Raw genomic sequence first — 23,572 nt, 5'->3', positions numbered from 1 at the left:
TGTTCTGTTTTCTTTACAGGGATAGGAATTGACACGGGGCTTTGGACATGTCAGACAAACATTCTACCACAGAGCTACACCCTGCCCCAGCTTCCTACCCTTTCCCAGAGCCCGGCGCAGAGCATGACACTGCCTTTCTCTGCTGTGCTGCTCTAGGAAGTAGGAGTGGCGTGCCACCACATTCCTGCCATGATTGTATTTGCTTCTCACAAAAAAAATGCTCGAGGTTGATAGGGGCCTGTACTTTACATATAAGAAAATAGGCTGTGGGCTTCACCATACTATAGCAAATGCCTGGGATAACGAGTTCATGGAGAAGATGGGTTTATTTTAGCTCACGGGTTTGGAGGTTCTAGACCATGGTTAGTAGCCCATATCAGATCATGACAGAGGCATGTGATGGTGCAGAGCTGCTTACCTCATGGCCAGGATAGAAAAACCAGTGGAAGGATCTGGATCCCAACATCCCTTCAAGAGCATACCCTCAAGTATACTAAAAACATTCCACAAGAAGCTACCTCTTAAAGTGTCCACAGCATCCCAAATGACACCACAGGCCAGAGAACAAATCTTGAACTCGGGCCTTTCGGGGAATGCTGAACATCTAGCACACTGATAGTACCGAGGTACAGGGAAGTAGTTATGTAGAGTTCCAACGTTCGTGAAGAAGAGAACTCAATATACTTACTATATGACCCTTATGCCCTGCAGTCTGCTCAATAGGTGTAGCACCACGCTGCTTTTCAGTTACAGAACAAAACTACCACTGGCCCCTTGTTTCCCCTTGAAAAGAGAGAGGAGGAACAAGACTTACTTTTTACCACCATCTCCAATTAAAAGATAGAGGGGGCAGCCTTGCAGGGCCACATACAGGCTAGATTTGAAGCCTTTGGAGAGTTTGCCAGCCTTGAGACTCATAGCAATGTATATTGAATCCTGGTCTGTTCCCCCACCCCCTCTGTTCCTAAAGAGCTCACAAACTGTCACCACATGTAAGAAAGACAAAATTCTAGAATCCAACACAACCCAAGCAAAGAAACGAAATTGAAAAACAACCTGCCAAGAATGACTCCCGGTGGAGAACTAGGTGACCCGCTGGCCCTCCCTGGCTTCCTGCCAGCAAGCAGCCTTGTTTCTCTTTGCATTTTAATTCTGAGAGAATTAGGGAATCTCTGTCATTGCCAACTAGAGCCTCTGGATACAATGGGAAAGCTGAGAGGGAGGGGACCAGCTCCTGGCAGAAGAGAGCCAGTTTCCCTCGTTGAAATTGACTGTGGGGAGGGGGAGGGGAAGCCGGTTTATCTGTAACAACACCCCAACAGTGCTAATGCACAGACCCCCAAGTCACTGCATCAGCCACAATGCAAGAGCTGTCTTAGCCCTTCAAAGCTCACAGGCAACCCTGTGCTTTATACTCAATTTACCACAACTTGCTAGTCCACCTCCTGTTGATGCTGGAGTGATTCTTTTGTGCATGTTCATCTTCCAAAAGCGTGGTACCACAATACACTCTACACTCCTGAAGCGATTCTTGAAATGATTCAGTGTTCAGGTAAACAAGGCAGCAAGGCCGATATCCTGAATGAGGATCTCATGTTCAGCATGGGGGCCACAGGGACCCCTAGTCCAGAAATCGGGCAACTTGCTGCCCAGAGTTCATAAAGTCACTTCAAGAGCATCTCATAGATGAACCTTGCAGAAGTGCAAAGAGCCCAAGAGGAAAGGGAAGCTAATGATTGGAAGTTGTACTTCCAGGAAGCTTGAGGTGAGACTTTCTCATCTGCTCTAGAGTTTCCAGAGGACTGGCAGGGCCCCTTCTCCTCACTGCCAAGTTGCAAAATTGTGTGGTCACCTCCCCCATCTTCCCTCCCGCCTATGCCCTCAGCCCTTGCCTCCCAGAACCAGGACAAAGCCCTCTGGCAGTGACTGGGAGGGGAACAGGAGGAGGGACAGAGGGATGGGGAAGGCTGCACAAAGGAATTCCTCACACCAAGCCCCCTGATCGCCAGCTCCTGCGAGTAAAGAAGCCGACCTCCTTTCCCAGCTCCCTGGCGCCCGCCCGGCTTCCCACCATAGCTGGGCTCGGGCCGTAGAGCCTCTGCGAACATTCCGAGAGGACCCACACTTCTTCCTGTAGGTGGCAACAGTGACACCTGTTTGATCAGTGAGGCTGAGCCAAGGACTGCAAAAGGGAGGAGGCAGACACCTCGGAGAGGAGCTGGGAAGCAGAGCTGCGCGCTCCCTGAGTAAAAGGTGTGAGGGCTGGGGAAGGCTGGGGGCAACCGGTGGGAGCTGGGGAGTGGGGACCCGCTCAACCCCGCAGGGATGGAGTCCAGGGGATTAGACAACACCCCTATCAAATTCTCTGCTCTGGGTCTTTCAGACTGGCCAGATCCTGATTCCATCTTCCAGGCAGCTCTGGAGGGAGGGAGGACTCTGGAAGTCTGGGGTGCAAGGGGAACAACCCTAGAGGAGACAAGGGGTGTGTAATAGTGCTCAGAACAGGCTGGTGTAGCCCAGTTCGGAGATGGAGGGCCTCCCTTTGGGTTGACTACAGTCTGGGAAGAGACCCACAGGTAAAGGTTTCCTCTTTCCCCAGACCCCACCTCACCACTCCCTAGACAGAACCCTCCTTTTCCAGGGGGAACTTGGAATAAGGGGGGGCAGTTTCAAGAACAGACACACACACCTTTCCTCCTTGCTGGAGCCCTCCCACTGTGGACCCCTATAAGACTCATGAGTTAACAAGGGGCCCTGTCCTTTTGTACAGGACAGTTAGATGAGGGGGGGGAGGGAGGGAGGGAGGGAGGGAGAGAGAGAGAGAGAGAGAGAGAGAGAGAGAGAGAGAATTTTCAGTCAGTTTGAAACCCATTTACTGGCAGCCAGTAGTGCACATACACGTACATATGTTGACAAATATCACACACAATCACACCCTGCTTACATTGGTGGTTCAGTGGGAGAATTCTCACCTGCTACAAACCGTCCAGCCTCTCATGTAGAATCACAGTCATATGCCCAGCCCAGTTTGTGGATCAGCTTGGTCTCAGCCGTATTCAGAACCACAAGGCACAGGCCTACCCTGCTCCAAGACAACTCCCCTGCCGCCACCACCACCACCCCTATACACACGTACACGCACATGCAGGCACTCACAAATGCACCTTTGCCCTGTGTGTGTGTGTGTTGTACTTTCATTAAGGATAGTTCAGAGGGTGGGGCCCCTGGGAGGGGGAAGGTGAGAGCTGGATTTCTATTTGGGGTGGAGGGTGACTGTTCATGATGCCTGGGCAGGAAAGGACGAGCCTAGAGTGAGGGGACTGGATTTTCTGGACTGTGCAGGCGGGAAAGGGGCTCCTTTAGAAGCCTAGGAGGAAGGAATCCAGGCAACCAGCTCCCCTCCAGTCTTCTTATTAGCAGTGCCCCCAACCCTGGGAAGTGGACACAGGGAATCTTTCAGTCCGGGCTTTGTGGTTTGTACAATCTCTGTATCCATAGCAACTAGTCAGCTTGCTCTGCCTCTCTCTTAGCCCAGGGTCAGAGTGGGAACCTCTGCTTCAGGTTACTCCTGCTTCCTGGAGTGGAAGGCAGCAATGGACTGGCTGCTTCAAGCTCGGTCAGGTCTGCCTTAACTTGCTGAACTGAATTTGCCCCACCCTGGGGCAATTCTCCTAAGTTACTCTGGGCAAGGACTCCAACCCCAGACCTGGATGTCATTAAATAGAAAGGAGCTGGAGAGACAGGGTACACATTATGCCTGCAAAAAGGCTGGACCACTGACTTCCCAGGTATCAAAAATCAAGGGAAATGAAAGACTCCAGAAACAGTCCCTCTTTTCCAGGCTTGGACCAGTCACCTCATCGAATCCAGAGTTCTGGGTCTTCCATGTGACAGCAAACCCTCATGCTGAGTAGCAGCCCAGGAGGGAGCAGAGGCTGAGATCTGTCCTCTGTCAGAGTTTCCTGACGGTCATGTCCCTTCCCCCAGGCCTTCACCATGGCTGAGTCTCCTGGCTGCTGCTCCATCTGGGCTCACAGCCTCCACTGCCTATATAGCTGTCACTGGAGGAAACGGCCTAGACAGAGAATGAAGACCAGCAAGGTGGAGTGGGGTTGGGGGGGGGGGGCGGGGGGGGCCTCGAGTTGGAGAAAGTGCTGCTTGGAGGGAATATGGAGACTGATTGTATTCACAGGCAGTTGGGAGGAAGGAGTTTTCTCTCCCCAGAAAGAAAATCCCCCTCAAATACAGGAAGAGTGACTCAGTGCAGGACAGAGCTGCTGTCCTGGGGTCCTCTGAGCATGAACTGGGGATCAGCTGAGAACTTCTCTCCTGCCCCTCTGCAGTGCGACTGCATCTGGTTTGGCCTGCTCTTCCTCACCTTCCTCCTGTCCCTGGGCTGGCTCTACATCGGGCTCATCCTTCTCAATGATCTGCACAACTTCAATGAGTGTGTCACGTTCCACCTACCCCTTCCTCCGTATATCAGCCTTCCTAGCCCATGCTCACCCCCCTCCGCCCCCGTTATCAGTCATGCCCAGCTCTACATAGCCCCAGAATCCCCGCATTCCCAATCTTTTTAGAAAAGATTCCCCCCACCCCCCACCCCCGACATCCCATCCCTGGAGACCTTGGCCCTATGAAGCATTTCCCCTTTGCTCTAGTTATTTTCCTGGATCTAGCCACCTCAACTCCCAACCCCCTTCAGGTGGCCTCCTCTCCTTGAACACCTTCCTTTACCCTCCTACAGATTCCTGTTCCGCCACTGGGGACACTGGATGGACTGGTCCCTGGTAGTCGTGCTGGTCGTCTCTCTACTGGTCACATATGCATCCCTGCTATTGGTTGGTCCAGGGATATATGACCTAATTCCCATATAAGCCCTTCGTTCCTGCTCAGGTCTATTGTCTTGTTCTCATCCTAGCCACTGAAGGGATGGCGATAATTCTGGGGTGGGAAGGAGATGCCAGCCTGCAAATCCCCACTCAGTGAACTTGCCTTCTCCCGGTCCATCCTAAGTGCCTCTACCCTCTGTCCTCAGCTCCTGGGCCTGCTCCTGCAGCTCTGTGGACAGCCTCTGCATCTTCACAGTCTCCACAAGGTACAATGAAGTAGCAGTGAGGGAGAAGGGATGCCGGGTCCAACACCGATGGATGACTATTTGCTTGAGGCTGTCCCTTTTCGATCCCTGGGGTCCCGGCCAGGACCTGAAACCCAGCACGTATTTACTGAGTGAAAGCAGAGGGGATGTGTTCAGGAAGGGGAAGAACCGTGTCAGCGGTATAAGGAGGTAGCACACTTAACCCTGAGCCGAGGCTGACAGTGAAGGCCCATTCGTTCTTCCTTTGCGCCAGGTGCTATTGCTCCTCATTATACTTCTGGTGGCCACTGGCCTGGTGGGACTGGATATCCAATGGCGACAGGAGTGGCATAGTCTACGGCTGTCACTACAGGTGAGTAGCTGATCTCCACTGTCTAGACGGGAGCCTTGGCCCACGGCCTGGAACATACCATTGCCCCTGATCCCATGAGACTGCAGGTCTCTCTGAACTCCAAAAGTTCATCCCTAAGAGGGAGGCGGGGAGGCAATAGGAGGGTGAGCCTTCCTTACCAGCTGTTATCCACAGGCCACAGCCCCATTCCTTCACATTGGAGCAGTTGCTGGAATCACCTTCCTGGCCTGGCCTGTGGCAGATACCTTCTACCGTATCCAACCAAGAGGTGCCAACTTCAGTCCGTACACACCCTCACTGGACACCAGTGTCTCTCCCCACTGCTCACTCGGTTTCTTGTGCCTGAGCGTCTGCCCTCTGTCCCTAGGGCTCCAACTCATTTGCTGCCTTTCCCCAAAGCCTGTCCTCCACTTTCTACAGGCCCCAAAGTTCTACTCCTGTTCCTATTTTTTGGAATCACTCTGGTCATCTACCTGGCCCCCATATTCATTTCCTCCCCCTGCATCATGAAACTCGGAGACTTACCCCCCAAGCCTGGTCTGGTGGGACACCGAGGGGCCCCCATGGTGAGTGACAGGAAGAAGTCTGGGCAAGTAAAGGAGAATCTACTAGGCTTCAGCAACTTGGCCTGTGGATTTCCAGACCCCTACTCTTCCCTACTACATCCTCCTGACTCCCTTTCCCAGCTGGCCCCCGAGAACACCCTGATGTCCCTACGGAAGACAGCCGAATGTGGAGCTACTGTGTTTGAGACAGACGTGATGGTCAGGTGATGAAGGGTGGGGCCCAGGGGGGTTGGTGGGCTGAGGGACACTGTGGAGCACTCAGGAAAAGATGGCAGCTCCAGAGTTTGGACACCTGACACTATCCCTTGTGCCCTCAGCTCTGATGGAGTCCCCTTTCTCATGCACGATGAGCGACTGGGCAGGACTACTGATGTAGCCTCTGTGTTTCCAGAGCGAGTCTCAGCCCACAGCAGCGATTTCTCCTGGGCTGAACTGCAGAGACTCAATGCTGGAGCCTGGTTCCTAGAGGTGAGGGCGCCGGGTAAGAGGTCACCAGCTCCGTGGCACTCAGGGCAGAGTTCATCATAGCAGTATGTACTCGCTGCACCCTGTGCTGGTCAGTAAGAACGGTCTCTGCCCTCATGTCGCTCCCACGTGCTAAGAAGGAGAGGGAATCAGAGTCGGAAATAGAGCAATAAAAATACTTCTCCCGGGCAGACGGGAGTGAGGTCCACTGTTTCGCAAAGCCAGAATGGGAAACTAGTTTCGCAGTGCTAGGATGGGCCTCAGAGCCTTGGCTGGGCCTCAGAGCCTTGGCTAGACAAGCACTTAAGCTGACATCCGCTCCAAACCCTTGCTTGGGACATGGAGTTGCTAGTTTGAGGTAAGGGCATGGGGAATGGCCGGAAACACAAGCAGGTTTCTAGAGAACAAAAAGTAGCTCGGTGGAACTGACCAATTCGATTCATGGAGTGGTGGGAGGTAGGGGCTTGAGCTTAAAGAATTTTGAAGGTTGAACCATTGAAGAGTTGACTTTAATCCTCTAGGCAGTGGCAAATATTTAAAAGGATACTTGAATTTCACAGTACCTCTTTTCCTGATGGCAAAAGTAATATTTGTTCATTGTAACAAAAAAACACAGAAAAATAATTTATGAATTGGAATCTCTCCCATAATCCAACCATTTAAAATATTCACTGATAATATGTATGAACGCATTTTTTTTTCAGAAAGAGTAAGATCACAACATACAGTTTTCTTTTTCTTTTATAAATTTAAGTCTATATCTGATGGCATACCAGAGTAATTAAGAACCAAGAATGTCTATATTTGTTTTTTGTTTTGTTTTGTTTTGTTTGATTTTGTTTTTGTTTTTCGAGACAGAGTTTCTCTGTAGCTTTGGAGCCTGTCCTGGAACTAGCTCTTGTAGACCAGACTGGCCTCGAACTCACAATGATCCGCCTACCTCTGCCTCCCAAGTGCTGGAATTAAAGGCTTGTACCACCACTGCCCAGCTAGAATGTCTATATTTGAACTTTGGCTTTAGCACTCACTAGCTATAGCGACTCTGGCCAATGATCCCTAGCCAATCTGTGCCTCAGTTTCCTCATTTGTATAACAGGAATAATAATTGTAGTACTTCCTTTCTAGGGCTCTCAGATTGTCAGTTCATACACACAAAACACTCTGCACAGAGCAGATACTCAGTGCTACCTAGGTTTACCTATGTCAGCACTTGAGGTCTTTAGTTGATAGTAAGGGAAGGAGGGCAGGATGGCAGAGGCTTGGAACAACCCCTAGGAGGAATGGGAGAAAAGGCCAATCAAGAGCAAGTAAAAGGTTCGTCAAGACACAGTGAATGAAAACAGGAAATGTCATCTGCCTGAGACAGTGTGCAGCCCCCTGTCCTAAAGGTGGAGGAGGCAGACAGTTAGAAAACTGAATCAGAGTTCAGAGGGTGTACGAAAGGCGGAAAGGAGTCTCTTGAGAGCACTGTGCAAAGAAACTCATGCAACAAGAAAGGAACCAGAGGACCGGGGAGAAAGCAAAGGCTCAAGATCACAGAGGTCTCTATGAGACTCAAGAGATGATGTAGCAGGGGGAAAAGAAGTTAGAAGCCTGGAGGGGTAGGAGGTTGAGGCCATAGGGTAAGATTAGATGGGAGAAAGCAACAGTTTGGAGAAAGAGACCTTGGCTCACAGGTGGGTAGAAGCCGGGCAGCACACTTAGTAAGATTGAGGGGACCTAGCTGGATGAGGTAGCTCACATCTTTAATCCCGAACTTGGGAGGTAGAGGCAGCTCACTGTGAATTCAAAGCCAGCATGCTTTACATAGCTGCATAGCAAATTCCAGGCCGCCAGGACTGCATAGTGGAAGCCTGTCTCAAAATGAATGAATGAACGAACAAATAATGGCAAGTATCAGGAGAAAACCTAGAGGCTTTTCTGATGTTGAAATAAGTTCCTTCTCTTATAGAGGCAACCCTTCTGGGGGGCGAAAGCGCTGTCGAGCTCTGATCGGAAGGAGGCTGAGAATCAGACAGTGCCAGCACTGGAAGGGCTGCTGAAGGAAGCAGCAGCCCTCAACCTCTCCATCATGTTTGACCTGCGCCGACCCCCAATCAACCACACATACTATGACACGTTTGTGAATCAGACGTTGGAGGCTGTGTTGAATGCAAGCGTGCCCCAAGCCATGGTGATGTTGTCCAGTGCTCCCAAAGTCCCCCTTTCGCCCCCTCTTCCCACCTACCTTCCTTAAGCCATGATGATTCTGAGGCTGCCTCCTGCCCTCACCCTCCTACCCCAGGTCACATACCACATTCTGTGGCCAAAGGTCTCTGCACCTGTCCCTGGAATCCCTGGGACTTCCTTGACTGCACACTCATCTCCCCTGAACCACAGGTCCTTTGGCTCCCGGATGAAGACCGTGCTTCTGTGCAACAGCGGGCTCCCAGGATGCGCCAGATATACGGACAGCAGCAGGGCAACAGGACTGAGCAGCCCCAGTTTCTCAACCTCCCCTATCAAGACCTGCCAGTGCTGGATATCAAGTGAGTGCCAGAGGAGAGGAATAAAGGGAATCCCAAAGAACCGATGCCAGGGGTAGCTACTCATCCATCCATCCATTCATTCCCACAATAGATACCTATTGGATGCTTGCTTTATATCATGTAGCATTTATTGTAGACATAAAGAGATAACGTGAAGAAGACAAGAAAGGTCCTGGATTTCATGGAATTTGGAAATACCAAAATATAGAGACAAGAAAATCACATTTTTGTCGGGTAGTGACAGTAATAAAACATGGTACAGTAGTGATTGGGGTTGGGGGTAAGGAAGCAGGGAAGCCATGTTAGGATGCACTGAAAAGTGGGATGAGCTAACCATGGGAAACCCAGAAGAAGCAAGGAGAGAATAAAGAGCAAGAAAGGGGAAGAGAAAGCTGGAGAGATAGACAGGGTCTAAACTGGATAAGACTTTGGACATGAGAAAGGCGTTAGTATTAATTCCACATCCCAGAGATCCATATAAAAGAAGATGGATCCAGGGCAGAGTCTCAGTCATGAGCTGGGCAAATTCTGGATGCTTCCTCATTCTTTTCCCCACTTCCACAGGGCACTCCCACCAGATTAATGTCTCAGTGAACCTGTTCGTAGTGAACAAGCCCTGGCTCTTCTCCTTGCTCTGGTGTGCAGGGGTAGATTCAGTCACCACCAATGACTGCCAGCTGCTACAACAGATGCGCCACCCCCCTCTGGCTTATTGTAAGGGCTCTAGCATTGTCACTATTCCTCACCTCCCATCTCTTGTCTTCCTTAAACCTTATTTACCCCCATATGCCACTCCTGGGGACTCTGACCACTGATGGGCCTCTTCTATTCCCCTAGCCCCCTCAGATCTACTTAATGGTATGGATCATCACCGACTGTGCCTCCATTCTGCTGCTTTTGTGTATCTTCGTCCTCCGAGGGTGAGCGTTTTTGTTTTGGTCTCCTGGGTCACTGCTTCCCTGGGCCCCAGGTAATAAGGCTAATTCTGACTCACGTGCTGCCCAGGATTGGGATCTGGTCCAGTCCGGTTGATTTTTAGCTTTCCTTATACCAATAAATTGTCTTGACCCTGGGCAAAGCAGTTTGGAGAACCCCTGAGTTCTGCTACAAGTCAGTGGAAATCACAATAGAAAAACTTTCTCTCTCTAGGGGATGTGCTGGAAGAAAGAGAACAGGTAAGAATGCCCCTTTGCTTCTCATTGCCTCCTCCTCATTCGCCTTGGCTTCACCCCCTACATGAGTCACCTCTTCTCCGCTGCCCTAGGCTTAGAAGCAACAGTGCTGCTGACCAGGATCAACAATGTCATCTCGGAGTGAATGCGGAACCCGTACCCCCCATCAGCTACAGACCAGGCTATGTGCACCGGCCAAAGGGAAGGAAGGGAAGGAGCTCAAGTGGAACATCCCGGAATAAAATGTTTGGAGGAGGGGAGCATTCATAGCAGAAGTTTTCAAACTAAGAGGGCCCTCTGTCCTGATGGTGGGCATGTCTCAAGCTGCCATGGAATTTGCTGCCTTTGATATTTTGACATGAATTAGCTGGAAAGGGCAGTGGCAGGAAGTTACTCCCAAAATGAAATTAAAACAAGTGAGAGAGATTGCCAGGATAATGTCTTGGGCCTGTGCGCACATGTGCTTGGGGAGAAGACGCAGGGTGTGTCAGGGTGGGATAGCTCAGAATGATGACTGAAGGAAATTTGGCAAAATGGCCTTTCCCGGAGAACTTACAGATGATGAAGACAGTCCCCACTCCAGGCCCTTTCTCTCCTCACCCTCACAATTTAGCGTCTTTCCTGCCCACAGGTTGGGAGCAGAAAAGCTCATTTAGCAATGCAATTCTGTGCCTACGGTGCTTTTGGTTGTGAGCCGTGACTGGTCCCTGTATCTTGCCTGTTAATCTGTTATTCAATGAATTTTTAATTGTCATTCGGTCACAGTTTAATCATTTCAGTGCTGGGGCTGGACGGATGTGCATTCCATCTGGAACTGAATGTAAAATGACATTGAGAGGTCATCATCATGGGGAGACTGGTGGGGGGCTAACACCTCCCGCCTCCCCAGAAGCCTGAAGAGTAGCCACTGTGGCCTCTGTCAGGGTGGCCCAGGAGCTTTGAGCAGGGTTACGTTGTAGCTCCACCTTGTGGTCATTCGCCCCCGAGAGGGCTGGATCCCTTGCCACAATGCCATACTTGATGAATGTCACCAGTTTTCCTTGCGTGTTCGGGGACTTGTGCCCTTGACTTCAGACTCTGAGGGCAAGGACTGATTTCCACCTCCCCGCCCCCCTCCCTCCCCCAGTCTCTGAGATGCGCACAGGGTCTGGTTCTAGATAACCTTCCCCTTGAGGAGCAAATGCCTCAAAATGTTGCTGCTTGTAAGGCTAGAAGCTGAGGCGGCCAGTGCCGAGCTGACCTGGCGATGGTGAGGCAGATAAAAGGGGATTGGAAGGCAAAGACAAAAACTAGGACAAGAAGGGCTCTGTCAGGCTGACCCTGCAATCCTCCATTACACTGTCATTTGTCGTGGTTCGCACCTCCACTCAAAGGCTAGTCAAATTAAGGTTTTGGTCTGGACAGGAACAGATCCTCGATTCATCCTCTCCTGTCAGATCAGGACCTGGAGCAGTACTAACATCTCAGGCCAAGACCTCACCCCAGTACGTCCCCCCATTCCCCCACCCCTTGGTTACCGGCAGCCATGGGAACTACAATTCCCAGTATGCCTCTGGGCACTTACTGCCTTCAGTGGAGGGAGGCGAGTTTGAATTTGCGATTCCTCTCTCTGTCTCTGTCTTCTATCCCTCCCTCCCTCCCTCCCTCCTTCCCTCCCTCCCTCCTTTCCTCCCTCCCTCCCCTCCCTCCCCTCCCTCCCTCCCTCCCTCCCTCCCTCCCTCCCTCCCTCCCTCCCTCTCTCTCTCTCTCTCTCTCTCTCTCTCTCTCTCTCTCACTCTTTCCCCGCTTCCCAGCTCTCATAGTCCTCCACGCCGGTACACCTGACCCAAGCAGGCGTGGCATTGGGACAGCAGGGCAGACCCGTGGGAAGGTCCATGGTGCCTTAAACTCAGCAGATCATACTGCCTTTCAAACTACACTCCCTTTCCTTCTCTTCCTCCCAGTCCCGCTCCTCAGTCTAGCCGACTACCGAGCTCAGCTCTTGGAGTCCCCCAGCCTGACAGGTTGTCAGGTACGGCATGTTGTCACCCTTGGGCATGTGTACTTGCTTCCCAACTCACACTTTTTTCTCTGCTCTTGTCTTTTGGCCAGGCTCGCTGCCCTGCAGCTTCTTTCCTTCCCTCTCCTCCCCTCCCCTCCCCTCCCCTCCCCTCCCCTTCCCTCCTTTCTCTTCACTCCTGACTCCATACCATCAACCTCCAGCCTCGCAGCTCTAACCTCCCAACTCCCCAGCTCTCGGCTGTAGCCCTCTAACCTCAGCGTCCAGATTCCCGGAGGGACAGCACCAACTCAGACCGTGCTCCCAGATCTTAGCTTCGCATACTGAGTTCTGAGTAAACCTCTGCAAACTCTTCTTGCTGGGAGGACCAGACAGCTGTAGGCACTGAACCTCTTTGAGGCCCAGGACTAGAGACTAAGACTGACCAAAATTTGAGGGCCGAAGGCCAGGGGGAGCTGTTCATTGGGTTTTGAGTGCAATTGCTCGTTATTTTTAGCTGCTGACTCACAGCTCCTGGCATCTGGGTTTGGGGCTAGCAGGCTGGGTTAGGGGCTATTAATAGAGTGAAGGCACAGCCCCGACCCAGTTCAGTTTGGAAACATGGGGAGTAAGGAGCTTTGAGGAGCTCCAGTGGATAGAGGTACTGACTGAGACAAACGCTCTCTGGCTGCCAGGTTTTTCAGCCTAGTATCACTCAAGGGGTAGCCTACAGGCACACTCCTGGATACAGCTCTCCCCATGCTTGCTACGAATCGGGGGCTCTACCACAAGGAAGCTTCTGTTGTACTCTCTGAGAGGGCAGAGGAGAGTCCCTCAAAGGAGAAGTTATTGTAGCAGGGCCTTGGCCTGCATGGGCCTTCTCCTAGGTCAGACAAAATATTAGCTTACTAGAAGGGAAAACTGAATTTCTGGTCCCCAGAGCCTCATGAAAATAGGGGGCTTCAGCATGATCCTGGTAAAGATGGCACAGAGCCAAGAAGCCTTAAGTTCTGGGGTCTACCACCCGACAATTCTTCGTATTTCTCTCCCTCTCAAAGGGGTCTGCACAGCTTTCCTACATGTCTCCGCAAGGAAACCTACTTTAAAAAGAGAGAGAGAGAGAGAGAGAGAGAGAGAGAGAGAGAGAGAGAGAGAGAGAGAACGTGTTCCGCTGAGGTCTGAATAATCCTTTATATTTTGTCATTCCCGTGGAGTCTTTATTTTAATGGGCTAAAGTAGGAGTTTCCTGAGGCACACGTTGAGAATGGTGGGCAAATCTTGATACTTTTCGCTGGCCTAATCACCAAAATTATTCCCACCCACTCGCAATTTTCTACAATTCCCGTTGGTTAAGAACATCAATCTTCGTCCTCCACCCTTTACAAACCGGAAATCCCTGCTTTCAGCAACCTGCTCATCTGGCCCCTAGATGAAACCATGTGTGGGCCAAGAGAGATTGTCTCTCCACCAGGACTGAGGTCACCTGCGAAAGCTCTATTTTCAAGAATGAGCTCAGATTATGAGACAGCGCTGAACAGTGCCGCCCCATCCCAGTTTATTTGCTGAGGGCGCTGGAGAGGCGGTGGAAGGAGAGAGAAATGGTCTCTGTGCTCACAAATCCCCCAACTGTTCAATCTCTGAGTCTGAGCTCAGGCTGCCAGGTCGCCTAGCAACCACAGCCGCCTGCCTGTGTTTAGGGGCTGCGTCAGGCCAGTAGGGGGCGCCTGTCTCCCTGGGGCCTCGAGCAGAAGCCTAAGCAGTTGGCAGATTTCCTGGTTAAGTGTCAAAGCATCAGCATCACAGTGTTACTGACCTCCTCCCAGGCTTGTCAAGCCAGTCTGTTCCAAGTGTCAGGGTGCCTGTGGAGTAGGGAGAAACACACCGAATCTAGATGGAGTTTACACAGATTCATTAAAAATGCCGCAAAGGATGGGACTGGAGAGACGGTTCAGAAGCACTTAACCAGAGGACCCAAGTTTTGTTCCTAGCACCCATACTGGGTGACTTACAACCCCCTGTAACTCCAGCTCTAGGGTATCTGACACCCTCTTCTGATCTCTGAGGTCAGCCTCACATATGCAGCATATTTTTGCATAAATACACAAATATACACATAAATACCCCCCCCCACCCACACACACATACACCCTTTTAAGAGAGACTGGCAAGATAGCTCAAGGGAGTAAAGGCAGTTTCTGTCAAGTCTGACAACCCGAGTTCAATCCCTGGAACACATGTAGTAGGAGAGAACCAATTCCCAAAAGTTGGCCTCTGATCTAAAGGCACGCACATGCGAGCACACACTCTCTCTCTCTCTCTCTCTCTCTCTCTCTCTCTCTCTCTCTCACACACACACACACACACACACACACACACACACACATGCACACATTTGAGGGACTGGAGAGATGACTCAGTGGCTAAGAATACTTGTTGTTCTTGCAGAAGACCCAGGTCTGGTGCCCAGAATGGACATGGTGGATCACACCAATCCCGTTCTGGAGCATCCAAGGTCTTCTTCTAAATTATATGGGCATCAGGTACTCACGTGGGGCAAAACTGATTTAAAAAAAAAAAAAACATTAAGAGTAAACGTCTTTGTCAGTGTTCTATTGCTGTGTTGAGACAGCACGGCCTTGGCAACTCTTATAAAGGGAAAGGATTTAACTCAGGCTTGCTTAGAGTTTCGGAGGGCTAGTCCATTGTCACTGTGGAGGAAAGTATGGTGACGGGGGCAGGCAGGCATGGGACTGGATGGAGAAGGTGCTGAGAGCTATACATCTGGATCCACAGGAAGCAGGACAAGAGTGACTCTGGGCTTGGCATGGCCTTCTGAAACCTTAAAGCCCATCCGCAGTGACACACTTCCTCCAACAGGACCACACCTCCTAATCTTTTCAAATAGTACCACCCGCTGGTGACTAAGCATTCAAATATATGAGCCTATGGAGACTATTCTTATTCAAACCACCACATTCAACTCCTCCCATAGGATTGTAGCCATACCATACTGTGAAAAAAAGCCATACCATACTGTGAAAAAAATGCAGTCAGTCCAATTTCAAGAATCCCTATAGATTTATCACAGTTTCAACACGGTTTAAAAGTCCAAAGTCCCTTCTGAGACTCAAGGCAATCTCTTAACTGTAACCCCCTGTAAAATCAGAACCCAAAAGCAGATCACATACTTCTAGAATACAATGACACAGAATATACGTTACCATTCCAAAATGGGGGAAAGGGAACACAGTGAGGAAATACTGGACCAGAGCAAGACTGAAATCCAGCTGGGCAAACTCCAAACTCTGTGTCTCCATGGCTGATGTCAAGTGCTCCTCAGATCTCTTTGCAGGTTTGTTGACTGCAGCACACTTCTCTCTCTCTCTCTCTCTCTCTCTCTCTCTCTCTCTCTCTCTCTCTCTCATTCTTCCTCTCCTCTCTCTCTCCCCCTTATCTCTGCCTCTCTCTCTCTCTCTCTCTCTCTCTCTCTCTCTCTCTCTCAATTTTTTGAGACGGGTTTCTCTGTAGCTTTGGAGTGTGTTCTGGAACTAGCTCTTGTAGACCAGGCTAGCCTCGAACTCACAGAGATCCATCTGTCTTTGCCTCCAGAGCGCTGGGGTTAAAGGTGTGCTCTTACTAATATGGCCCATTAAGCTTCACTTAAAATATTCAACTGTTTTTCTAATACAGAATTCTAACATTCACTTTCTACCAACAAGCAACATGGTCAGGCATGTCACAGTAATATCCTGCTCCCTGGTACCAGCTTCTGACATTGTTCTATTACTGTGAAGAGACACCATGACCATGGGCAACTCTTATAAAAGAACACATCTAATTGGGGCTTGCTTGCAGTTCCAGAGATTTAGTCCATTGTCATCATGGTAGGGAGCCTGGCAGCACATAGGCAAACATGGTGCTAGCCAAGGAGCTGAGAGTCCTGTGTTGGACTTTACACACAGCAGGAAGAAATACAACCATCAGACCTGACTTGGGTCCTTGAAACCCCAAAGCCCACCCGCAGTGACACACTCCCTCCAACAAGGCCACACCTACACCAACAAAGCTATACCTCCTAATCCCTCTCAAATATTGCCACTCCCTAATGACCAAATATTCAAATAAATGAGCCTAACAGGGCCATTCCTATTCAAACCACCACAGATGTCTTTACAGTGATTGTGCATGTATGATCTTGTGATTTTCTAAGTTACGTTGTTCAAAGGATTTACTCTACAACAGGTTTAAAGGTGAAGCAAAGCTCAAAATTTTAAGTAAAGCTAAAAAAAAATGAAGAGATGGTTCAGTGATTAAGAATATTGGTTGCTCTTTTAGAGGACCTGGATTAGATTCTTAGCACACACATGATAGCTCACAACGGTCTATAGTGGCAGTTAGAGCACGCACTTCTGGCCTCCACAGGTACTGCACACCCAACACAGCCATATAAGGAGGCAAAATACTCTGCCCATCAAGAAACGTAATTTTTTGAAAGTTAAGAATATATTAGTCAGTTTACTTATTTTAAATAATTTATTTTTGTAAATGAAATTGTAAGGTGATTTTTGTGACATGCTTTGTTTTGTTTTAGAGAGAAGAAGTGAGCGGCTACTATGGCAAAAACTCAAGGCTTCAAAGCTATAACTATGGTCTTAAGTAAGCATAGTTCATTTGTCATTTTCTTTCTTTTTTTTTAAGAGGGGATGCAGTGAACTTTATTGATGGTATTCAAGAGGGTAGGGCTCCCCAAGCCCCTCCTGTTATCTGGGGGTCTGGGATGGAAACTGTGAGGGAGAGCTCAGTGTCAAGGGTTGAGTTAGGACAGGGACTGCTCAGCAGCCGAGGGCCTCTCTCTTGCTGTGGCCTTGCTGGGGTGGGTGGTCCAGGGCGGGCTCTTACTCCTTGGAGGCCATGTAGGCCATGAGGTCCACCACTCTGTTGCTGTAGCCGAACTCATTGTCGTACCAGGAAATGAGCTTTACAAAGTTGTCATTGAGAGCAATGCCAACCCCAGCAACGAAGGTGGAAGAGTGGGAGTCACTGTTAAAGTCGCAGGAGACAACCTGGTCCTCAGTGTAGCCCAGGATGCCCTTTAGTGGGCCCTTGGATGCCTGCTTCACCACTTTCTTGATGTCGTCATACTTGGCAGCTTTTTCCAGGCGGCATGTCAGATCCACGATGGACACGCTGGGGGTAGGAACACGGAAGACCATGCCCGTGAGCTTCCCGTTCAACTCTGGGATGACTTTGCCCGCAGCCTTGGCAGCGCCAGTGGATGCAGGGATGATGTTCTGGGCAGCGCCACAGCCGTCTCACCACAGCTTCCCAGAGGGGCCATCCACAGTCTTCTGGGTGGCCGTGATGGCATGGACTGTGGTCATGAGTCCTTCCACGATGCCAAAGTTGTCATGGATGACCTTGGCCAAGGGGGCTAAGCAGTTGGTGGTGCAGGAAGCATTGTTGACAATCTTGAGGGAATTGTTATACTTGTCATGGTTCACACCCATCACAAACATGGGAGCATCCGCAGAAGGGGCGGAGATGATGACCCTTTTGGCCCCACCCTTCAAGTGAGCCCCAACCTTCTCCATGGTGGTGAAGACACTGGTCGACTCCACAACATACTCGGCACCGGCATCACCCCATTTGATGTTGGCGGGATCTCGCTCCTGGAAGATGGTGATGGCCTTCCGGTTGATGACAAGCTTCCCATTCTCAGCCTTAACTGTGCCTTTGAACTTGCCATGGGTGGAGTCATACTGGAACATGCAGACCATGTAGTTGAGGTCGATGAAGGGGTCATTGATGGCAACTACGTCCACTTTGCCAGAAGTGAAGGCATCCCTGGTAACCAGGCGTCCAATACGGCCAAATCTGTTCACTCCGACCTTCACCATTGTGTCTCTGGAACGAGGCTGTCTCTAGAACAGGGAGGAGCAGAGAGCCTCATTTGTCATTTTCAACATTTTAACAATATTACTTACTTTATTCTATGTGTATGAATGTTTTGCCTGCACATATGTATGTGTACCTTGTGGGTGCAGGAACCTGCAGAGGTCAGAAAAGGCACTGGATCTTCTGGAAACGGAGTCACAGACTAACCTGAGTCCCTGTGGGGGTGCTGAGAATTGAACCTGGGTCCTCTGCAAAGAGCAGCAAGTACAGCCGGGCTGTGGTGGCACATGTCTTTAATCCAAGCACTTGGGAGACAGAGGCAGGTGGGTCTCTACGAGTTTGAGGCCAACCTGGTCTACAAGAGCTAGTTCCAGGACAGACTCCAAAGCTACAGAGAAACCTTGTCTTGAAAATAAAAAGAGCATCAAGTGCTCTTAACCACTGAGCATCTCTTCAGCCTGACATTTCTTTTTTGGTTTTCAAGACAGGGTTTTTCTGTAGCTTTAGAGCCTGTCCAGTAACTAGCTCTTGTAGACCAGGCTGGCCTCAAACTCATAGAGACCCACCTGCCTCTGTCTCCCAAGTGCTCGCATTAAAGGCGTGTGCCACCACCAGCAAGCCTGTCATTTTAAAAGTATTTTTGTCCTGTTCTCTTTCGTTTGTTATTTTCACCATATGTATACCCACAGAATATGGGTACCCACAGAGACCAGAAAAGAGCATCAGATCTCATTGGACTGGAGTTACAGGCAATTGTGAGTCACCATGAACTGAACTTATGGTCCTCTGGAAGAACAAGTGCATAACCATTAGATCATCTCTCCAGTCCCCTCATTGTTTTTAGCATCCTTATTTGGGGTGTCTTAAAAAACAAAAACAAACAAACAAACAAACAAAAATGACACCCAGCTGGAAGGTGGTGGTACACACCTTTAATTCCAGCACTCTCAGGAGACATTGGCAGGAGGATCTCTGTGAGTTCGAGGCCAGCCTGGTCTACAGAGCAAATTCCAGGACAGGCTCTAAAGCTACACAGAGAAACCTGTCTCAAAAAAACCCACAAACAAACAAATAAATAAAATACCCACCACAATCTCTTTGCAGATAATTTTGGCTTTGTCAGTTTTGTTGACATTTCTTGATTCTCCATCAGCAGGAAGAGCAAAGTAGATCTCAAGGTGATGAGATCTACTGCTCCTGCCCCCTTAATTTTCTCTGTCTTTCTAGTTTACCTCACTACCCTAAGAGTATATTAACTCTTCAGCCCTGTGCCATAACTTAATTCACAGAGATCATCATCATATATCTCTTTGACAAGGTATCAACACTGGTCCATTTTATTGATGACACTGTGCTAATTGAACCTAATGAGGAATTGTTGGTAAAGCACGAGATATTGGAAAATAAACTCAATCAAAATTCAAGGATACTCTCCCTTAAGAAAAGTGCTAAGACTCCAGTGGTGGGGGGACGCCAAAGATATCCTTCCAATCACACCTAGCTTCTTCTACTACTAAGTAAGAAGCACAATGCTTCCTGGGCCTTTGAATTTTTTTAGATCACGCATTCCTCATTTGGGCGTGTAACTCTGGCCCATAAACAAATTGACTCAAAAAGCTGCTAGTTTGTGTGGAGTGATAGAGTCAGAAGATAGGAAGTTCCTTCAATAAGTCCAGGCTGCTATGCAAGCTGCTCTACCACTTGGGCCATATGATCGTGCAGACCCAATAGTACTTAAGGTATCAGTGGCAGATGGGGATGTTGGCTGCCTTTGGCAGGACCTCATAGGTAAATCTCAGTAGAAGTCTTTAGGGTTTTGGAGCAGGGCCCTGCCTTCATCTGCGGACAACTATTCTCTCTTTGAGAGACAAATCCCAGCCTGCTACAGGCTCTTAGTGGAGAGCAAATACTGGACAATGGGCCACCATGTTTCTATGTGACCTGTGATGTTCAAGCTGAGCTTGATGTTATTTGATCCAAGTTATATAGTTGTGTGTACACAGTAGCAACCTGCTATTGATGAAAGTGGTGTATAGGCAATCAGACCCAAGCTAGGCCTGAAGGCACGAGTAACTTACTTGTAAGTGACCCAAATACCTGTGGCTCCTCCTCCTACTGCAATTCTTTCTATGCAGTGCACCTATGGCCTCATGTGATGTGCTTTATGCAAAGCCCCTATGGCCCCTGTGGTATCAATCAAAGAAGAAAATACTAAGGTCTGGTTTACAGGTACTTTCGCCTGCTATGTAGGCACTACCTAAAAGTAAATAGCTGCAGGGTACAGTCCCTTTGGGTTACATCCCCAAAGGACAGTGGTGAAGAGAAGTCATCACAGAGGGGGGACTTTAGGTGGTGAACATTGTTGTACAATTTATTTGGATGGGAAAATGTCCTCATGGATCAATCTATACCGATTCATGGGATGAAGCCAGTGGTTTGGCTAGATGGTCAGGGACTTGGAAGAAGTGTGATTAGAAAATTAGTGGGAAAGACAGTTGAGGGGGAGGTATACAGATGGACCGCTCCATGCGAGCAAAGGAGGTGAAGGTATTTGTGTCTCTTGTTAACACTCACCAGATGTGACCTCATCAGAGGAGAGCCCCAGTAATCAAATAGAGAGATGACTTGTTGTGTGGATGATAGTCAGTCTCTCTTCCCAGCTATCTTTATCACTGTCCAATGGGCTCATGGAAAAGTGGCCATGGTGGAAGGGATGGAGGATATGCATGGACTCAACAATATGTTCCTTCACTCACCGAGGATGACCTGGCTGTGGCTGTTGCATGGTGACAAATTTTCCAGTAGTAAGGACCGATACTGAACCTCCGGTGTGACACCAGTCCCTGGTGTGGCCAGTCAGTGACCTGGTAGCATATATTGATTACATTGGGTCATTTCCATTGTGATGAAAAGGCAGTGTGTTGTTCTTACTGGAATAAACACTTGTTATGGTTATGGATTTGCCTTAACTGCACATCATAATTTTTCTGTCAAAATACCGTCCACAGGCAGGGGGATAACTAACATGAAGGATGTTTGTAAAAGCCCTGTGGAAACCTATTATTTTATGAGTTACACACAGACACACACCCACACACACCCGTACACGCACATGCACACAAAACAGTTCAATTGGAGTTACCCTACACAGAGGATAAATCTTCCCCCAGAAGCCTTAGGTTGCCAGATAATAAGCCCAAAGCATGATATATCCTCTTTAGTTGTTGGCCAGTGGTGTTCCAGAGATTTTTCCAAACAATATAAGATATTGCCAGTGCTGTTGGTTGCCTACCAGAACTTGATATTAAAACCCTATTGCTGAAGACACCATATACTTTGGTCACATGGCATGGAGAAATCAAATTAGTACTGACTAGGAAGCTTTCTCCCGATTGGACAGCTTTCAGAGTACTAGAAATTACTATGGAGGCTACTAGGGAAGAAAAGTCTTCAATGGTCTTACCAAACTGTGACCCCTATGAACTACAATAATGAGTGGTGTAACAAGATAAACCTGTGGGTGGAAATAGTGCCACGGATGTCACTGGAGTAACCAACAACTTTACTATTGGATTTAAGTCCTACGCCACAGGTAGAAACTCACGCCTGGTACTGTAAATCAGATGGGGAGGATATAGGCTTCAAGGGCGAACCTACTGTACTTATTTTGCTAAACGAACATAGTATCATCCTGCCATCCAAATTTTCACTCCTCTACTCTTATATTTAGCACAGTTCTCATACCTCCTTAGAGAGGTTTCTTTGTGCAGTCAGTCAATGGCAGCTGACATAGAAGCAACTGGCACAGAGAATACGTGTCCGTGGAGTGCTCAGACACAAATGCGACATCTGTATCGTATCTCACTTCAGTGAAATGAGTGTGCTGGTGGGCTTATGTTCATAGAATTCACTGCCTTACACTGTTTCCTCCACCGTTCTAAAGCAACTGTAGTTACAGTGTCTCTTACATGACAATGGCCTGGAGGGTTTGGTAGGGTTCTCCAAAGGCTGTATGTATACATACATACAGAATTAGCATCCAGTATATGATGTAGTTCTTCCTCGGTCAGGATTCGTGGGTTCGGGAATCAAAGGATGGAAATGGGAATGATACAAGTGACTATCATCCCGAGTGTCCCACTAGTACATTTTTTTATTTCTTTTCCTGAGACCTCATGTTCTGTAGGCTTCTACCAGGATAAACAACAGACACTGTTGAACTCAAAGCTAAGAAATCTCCCCGGCCACTTCGGGGTCCTTGTGTTCTTGAGTCAACAGGCTAAGAAAAGAGTTACAGTAGGAGCCGGGGTTTTACTTAATCCACACAATCACAGATCTAGTGGCCTCGTGTAGATCAGGAAAAGTGTACCTGATCCATTATAGCATTAGTGCCCTGCGATTAAGGTCAATTAGAGAAACTACAACAACCCAATCCAGACGCGATAGGAAATGGCTCAGCCCCTTCAAGAATGAGGGTGAGACTCATTGTTCCAGATGAAGAACCAAGACCTGCTAAGGTACTCGCTGAGCATGGAGGAAGTTCAGAATGCGTAGTAGAGAAAAAGAACTATACATACCAGCTAAGGTCATGTGGCTGGTTGTAGAAAGAATTATATGACCATGAAATTTTAATTTCAGTTTCATTATGGATGTATTTGCTTGCAGCAGTGGGTGTTCTGGAGAGCTGGCTTGGTAGGTAAGGCTTACACAAGACCCGAGTTCGGCTGCCAGCACTGTCTCAACAGCTCTCCGCCCTCGGTAACTCCAGCTCCAGGGATCTGATGCCTCTTCTGGACTCTGGGAACACACACACACACACACACACACACACACACACACACACACACACCGTAGTCTATTGGGTTTGTTTCTCTAGGGACTAGCTTCTGGATGTGGGTCACGACTCCTCCAAGGCCTGAAAGTCAAGTGTAGAAATCCTTAGCCCTCTGCAACCCACCTCAACCACAAGTAGCCAAGCGGACTTGACATTCGTCTTCTAAACTATTTTAGGGTCTCAACTCTTGAAGAGGAATGTTAAGTAGCTAGATAGTCATTGGTGGACTTAGAGGTCATTGAGAATGGATCCCTTCCTCTTAATCACCTTTGGACCCCACCCCTTCTTTCCATGGTAACCTTAGGGAGGGAAGCAACACACTTACCCGTCCATGATATTTAAAACACCATATGAAAAGGGAAGGTAGCTGACTTTGTTGAGGCCCACTAAAGGAAAACTACTTCCTCCAGGTCAAAAGAATGGACTTTGAGTCATACCTCAGTCACTGGGTGGAGAGATAATGACATTCTGATCTGTCCCAAAGATTAGAGCAGTTCATACTATTGTTCCTTCTCTAAAGAGTTCCTTTAGCTGGGCCTGTCAGAGGACCATCCCTCAGGAAAGATGAGTCAGTCACCTGAAGACGCACTAAGAAGATAGGAATGAGATAATGTGTGTCTGCCCCCAAAAGCACCTCCCCCGGAGCAATTACTCGCAGGCCTTTACTGCCCACTTCCCTCAGTT

The 23,572-nt window shown here is 49.0% G+C and overlaps 1 protein-coding gene and 1 pseudogene across 2 annotated transcripts; one reads left to right on the top strand and one right to left on the bottom strand.

The window, feature by feature from the left end:
* Window positions 1–1,915: 1,915 nt before the first annotated feature.
* Gdpd2 (glycerophosphodiester phosphodiesterase domain containing 2) lies at window positions 1,916–10,935 on the top strand. The gene is given in 17 exon segments (XM_087902645.1): window positions 1,916–2,253; window positions 3,988–4,101; window positions 4,344–4,447; window positions 4,748–4,841; window positions 5,039–5,098; window positions 5,352–5,450; window positions 5,625–5,718; window positions 5,871–6,016; window positions 6,137–6,219; window positions 6,334–6,484; window positions 8,433–8,654; window positions 8,861–9,012; window positions 9,578–9,707; window positions 9,709–9,723; window positions 9,847–9,929; window positions 10,159–10,184; window positions 10,274–10,935. Coding segments are annotated over 16 exon segments (1,617 nt in total). The 5' UTR covers window positions 1,916–2,253; window positions 3,988–3,996; the 3' UTR covers window positions 10,327–10,935.
* A 5,792-nt stretch (window positions 10,936–16,727) lies between these two features.
* Window positions 16,728–23,270, bottom strand: LOC146889133 (glyceraldehyde-3-phosphate dehydrogenase pseudogene; annotated as a pseudogene). Its single transcript, XR_015000483.2, has 3 exons — window positions 23,214–23,270; window positions 20,811–20,918; window positions 16,728–18,080 (listed from the first exon to the last, which is right to left on the bottom strand). The product of XR_015000483.2 is annotated as a glyceraldehyde-3-phosphate dehydrogenase pseudogene (transcript).
* Window positions 23,271–23,572: the final 302 nt, after the last annotated feature.

This window comes from Myodes glareolus, chromosome X (assembly GCF_982192425.1).
Source record: "Myodes glareolus chromosome X, mMyoGla1.1, whole genome shotgun sequence".
Classification (NCBI taxonomy): domain Eukaryota; kingdom Metazoa; phylum Chordata; class Mammalia; order Rodentia; family Cricetidae; genus Myodes; species Myodes glareolus.
This window is presented reverse-complemented; position numbering and strand designations above follow the sequence as displayed.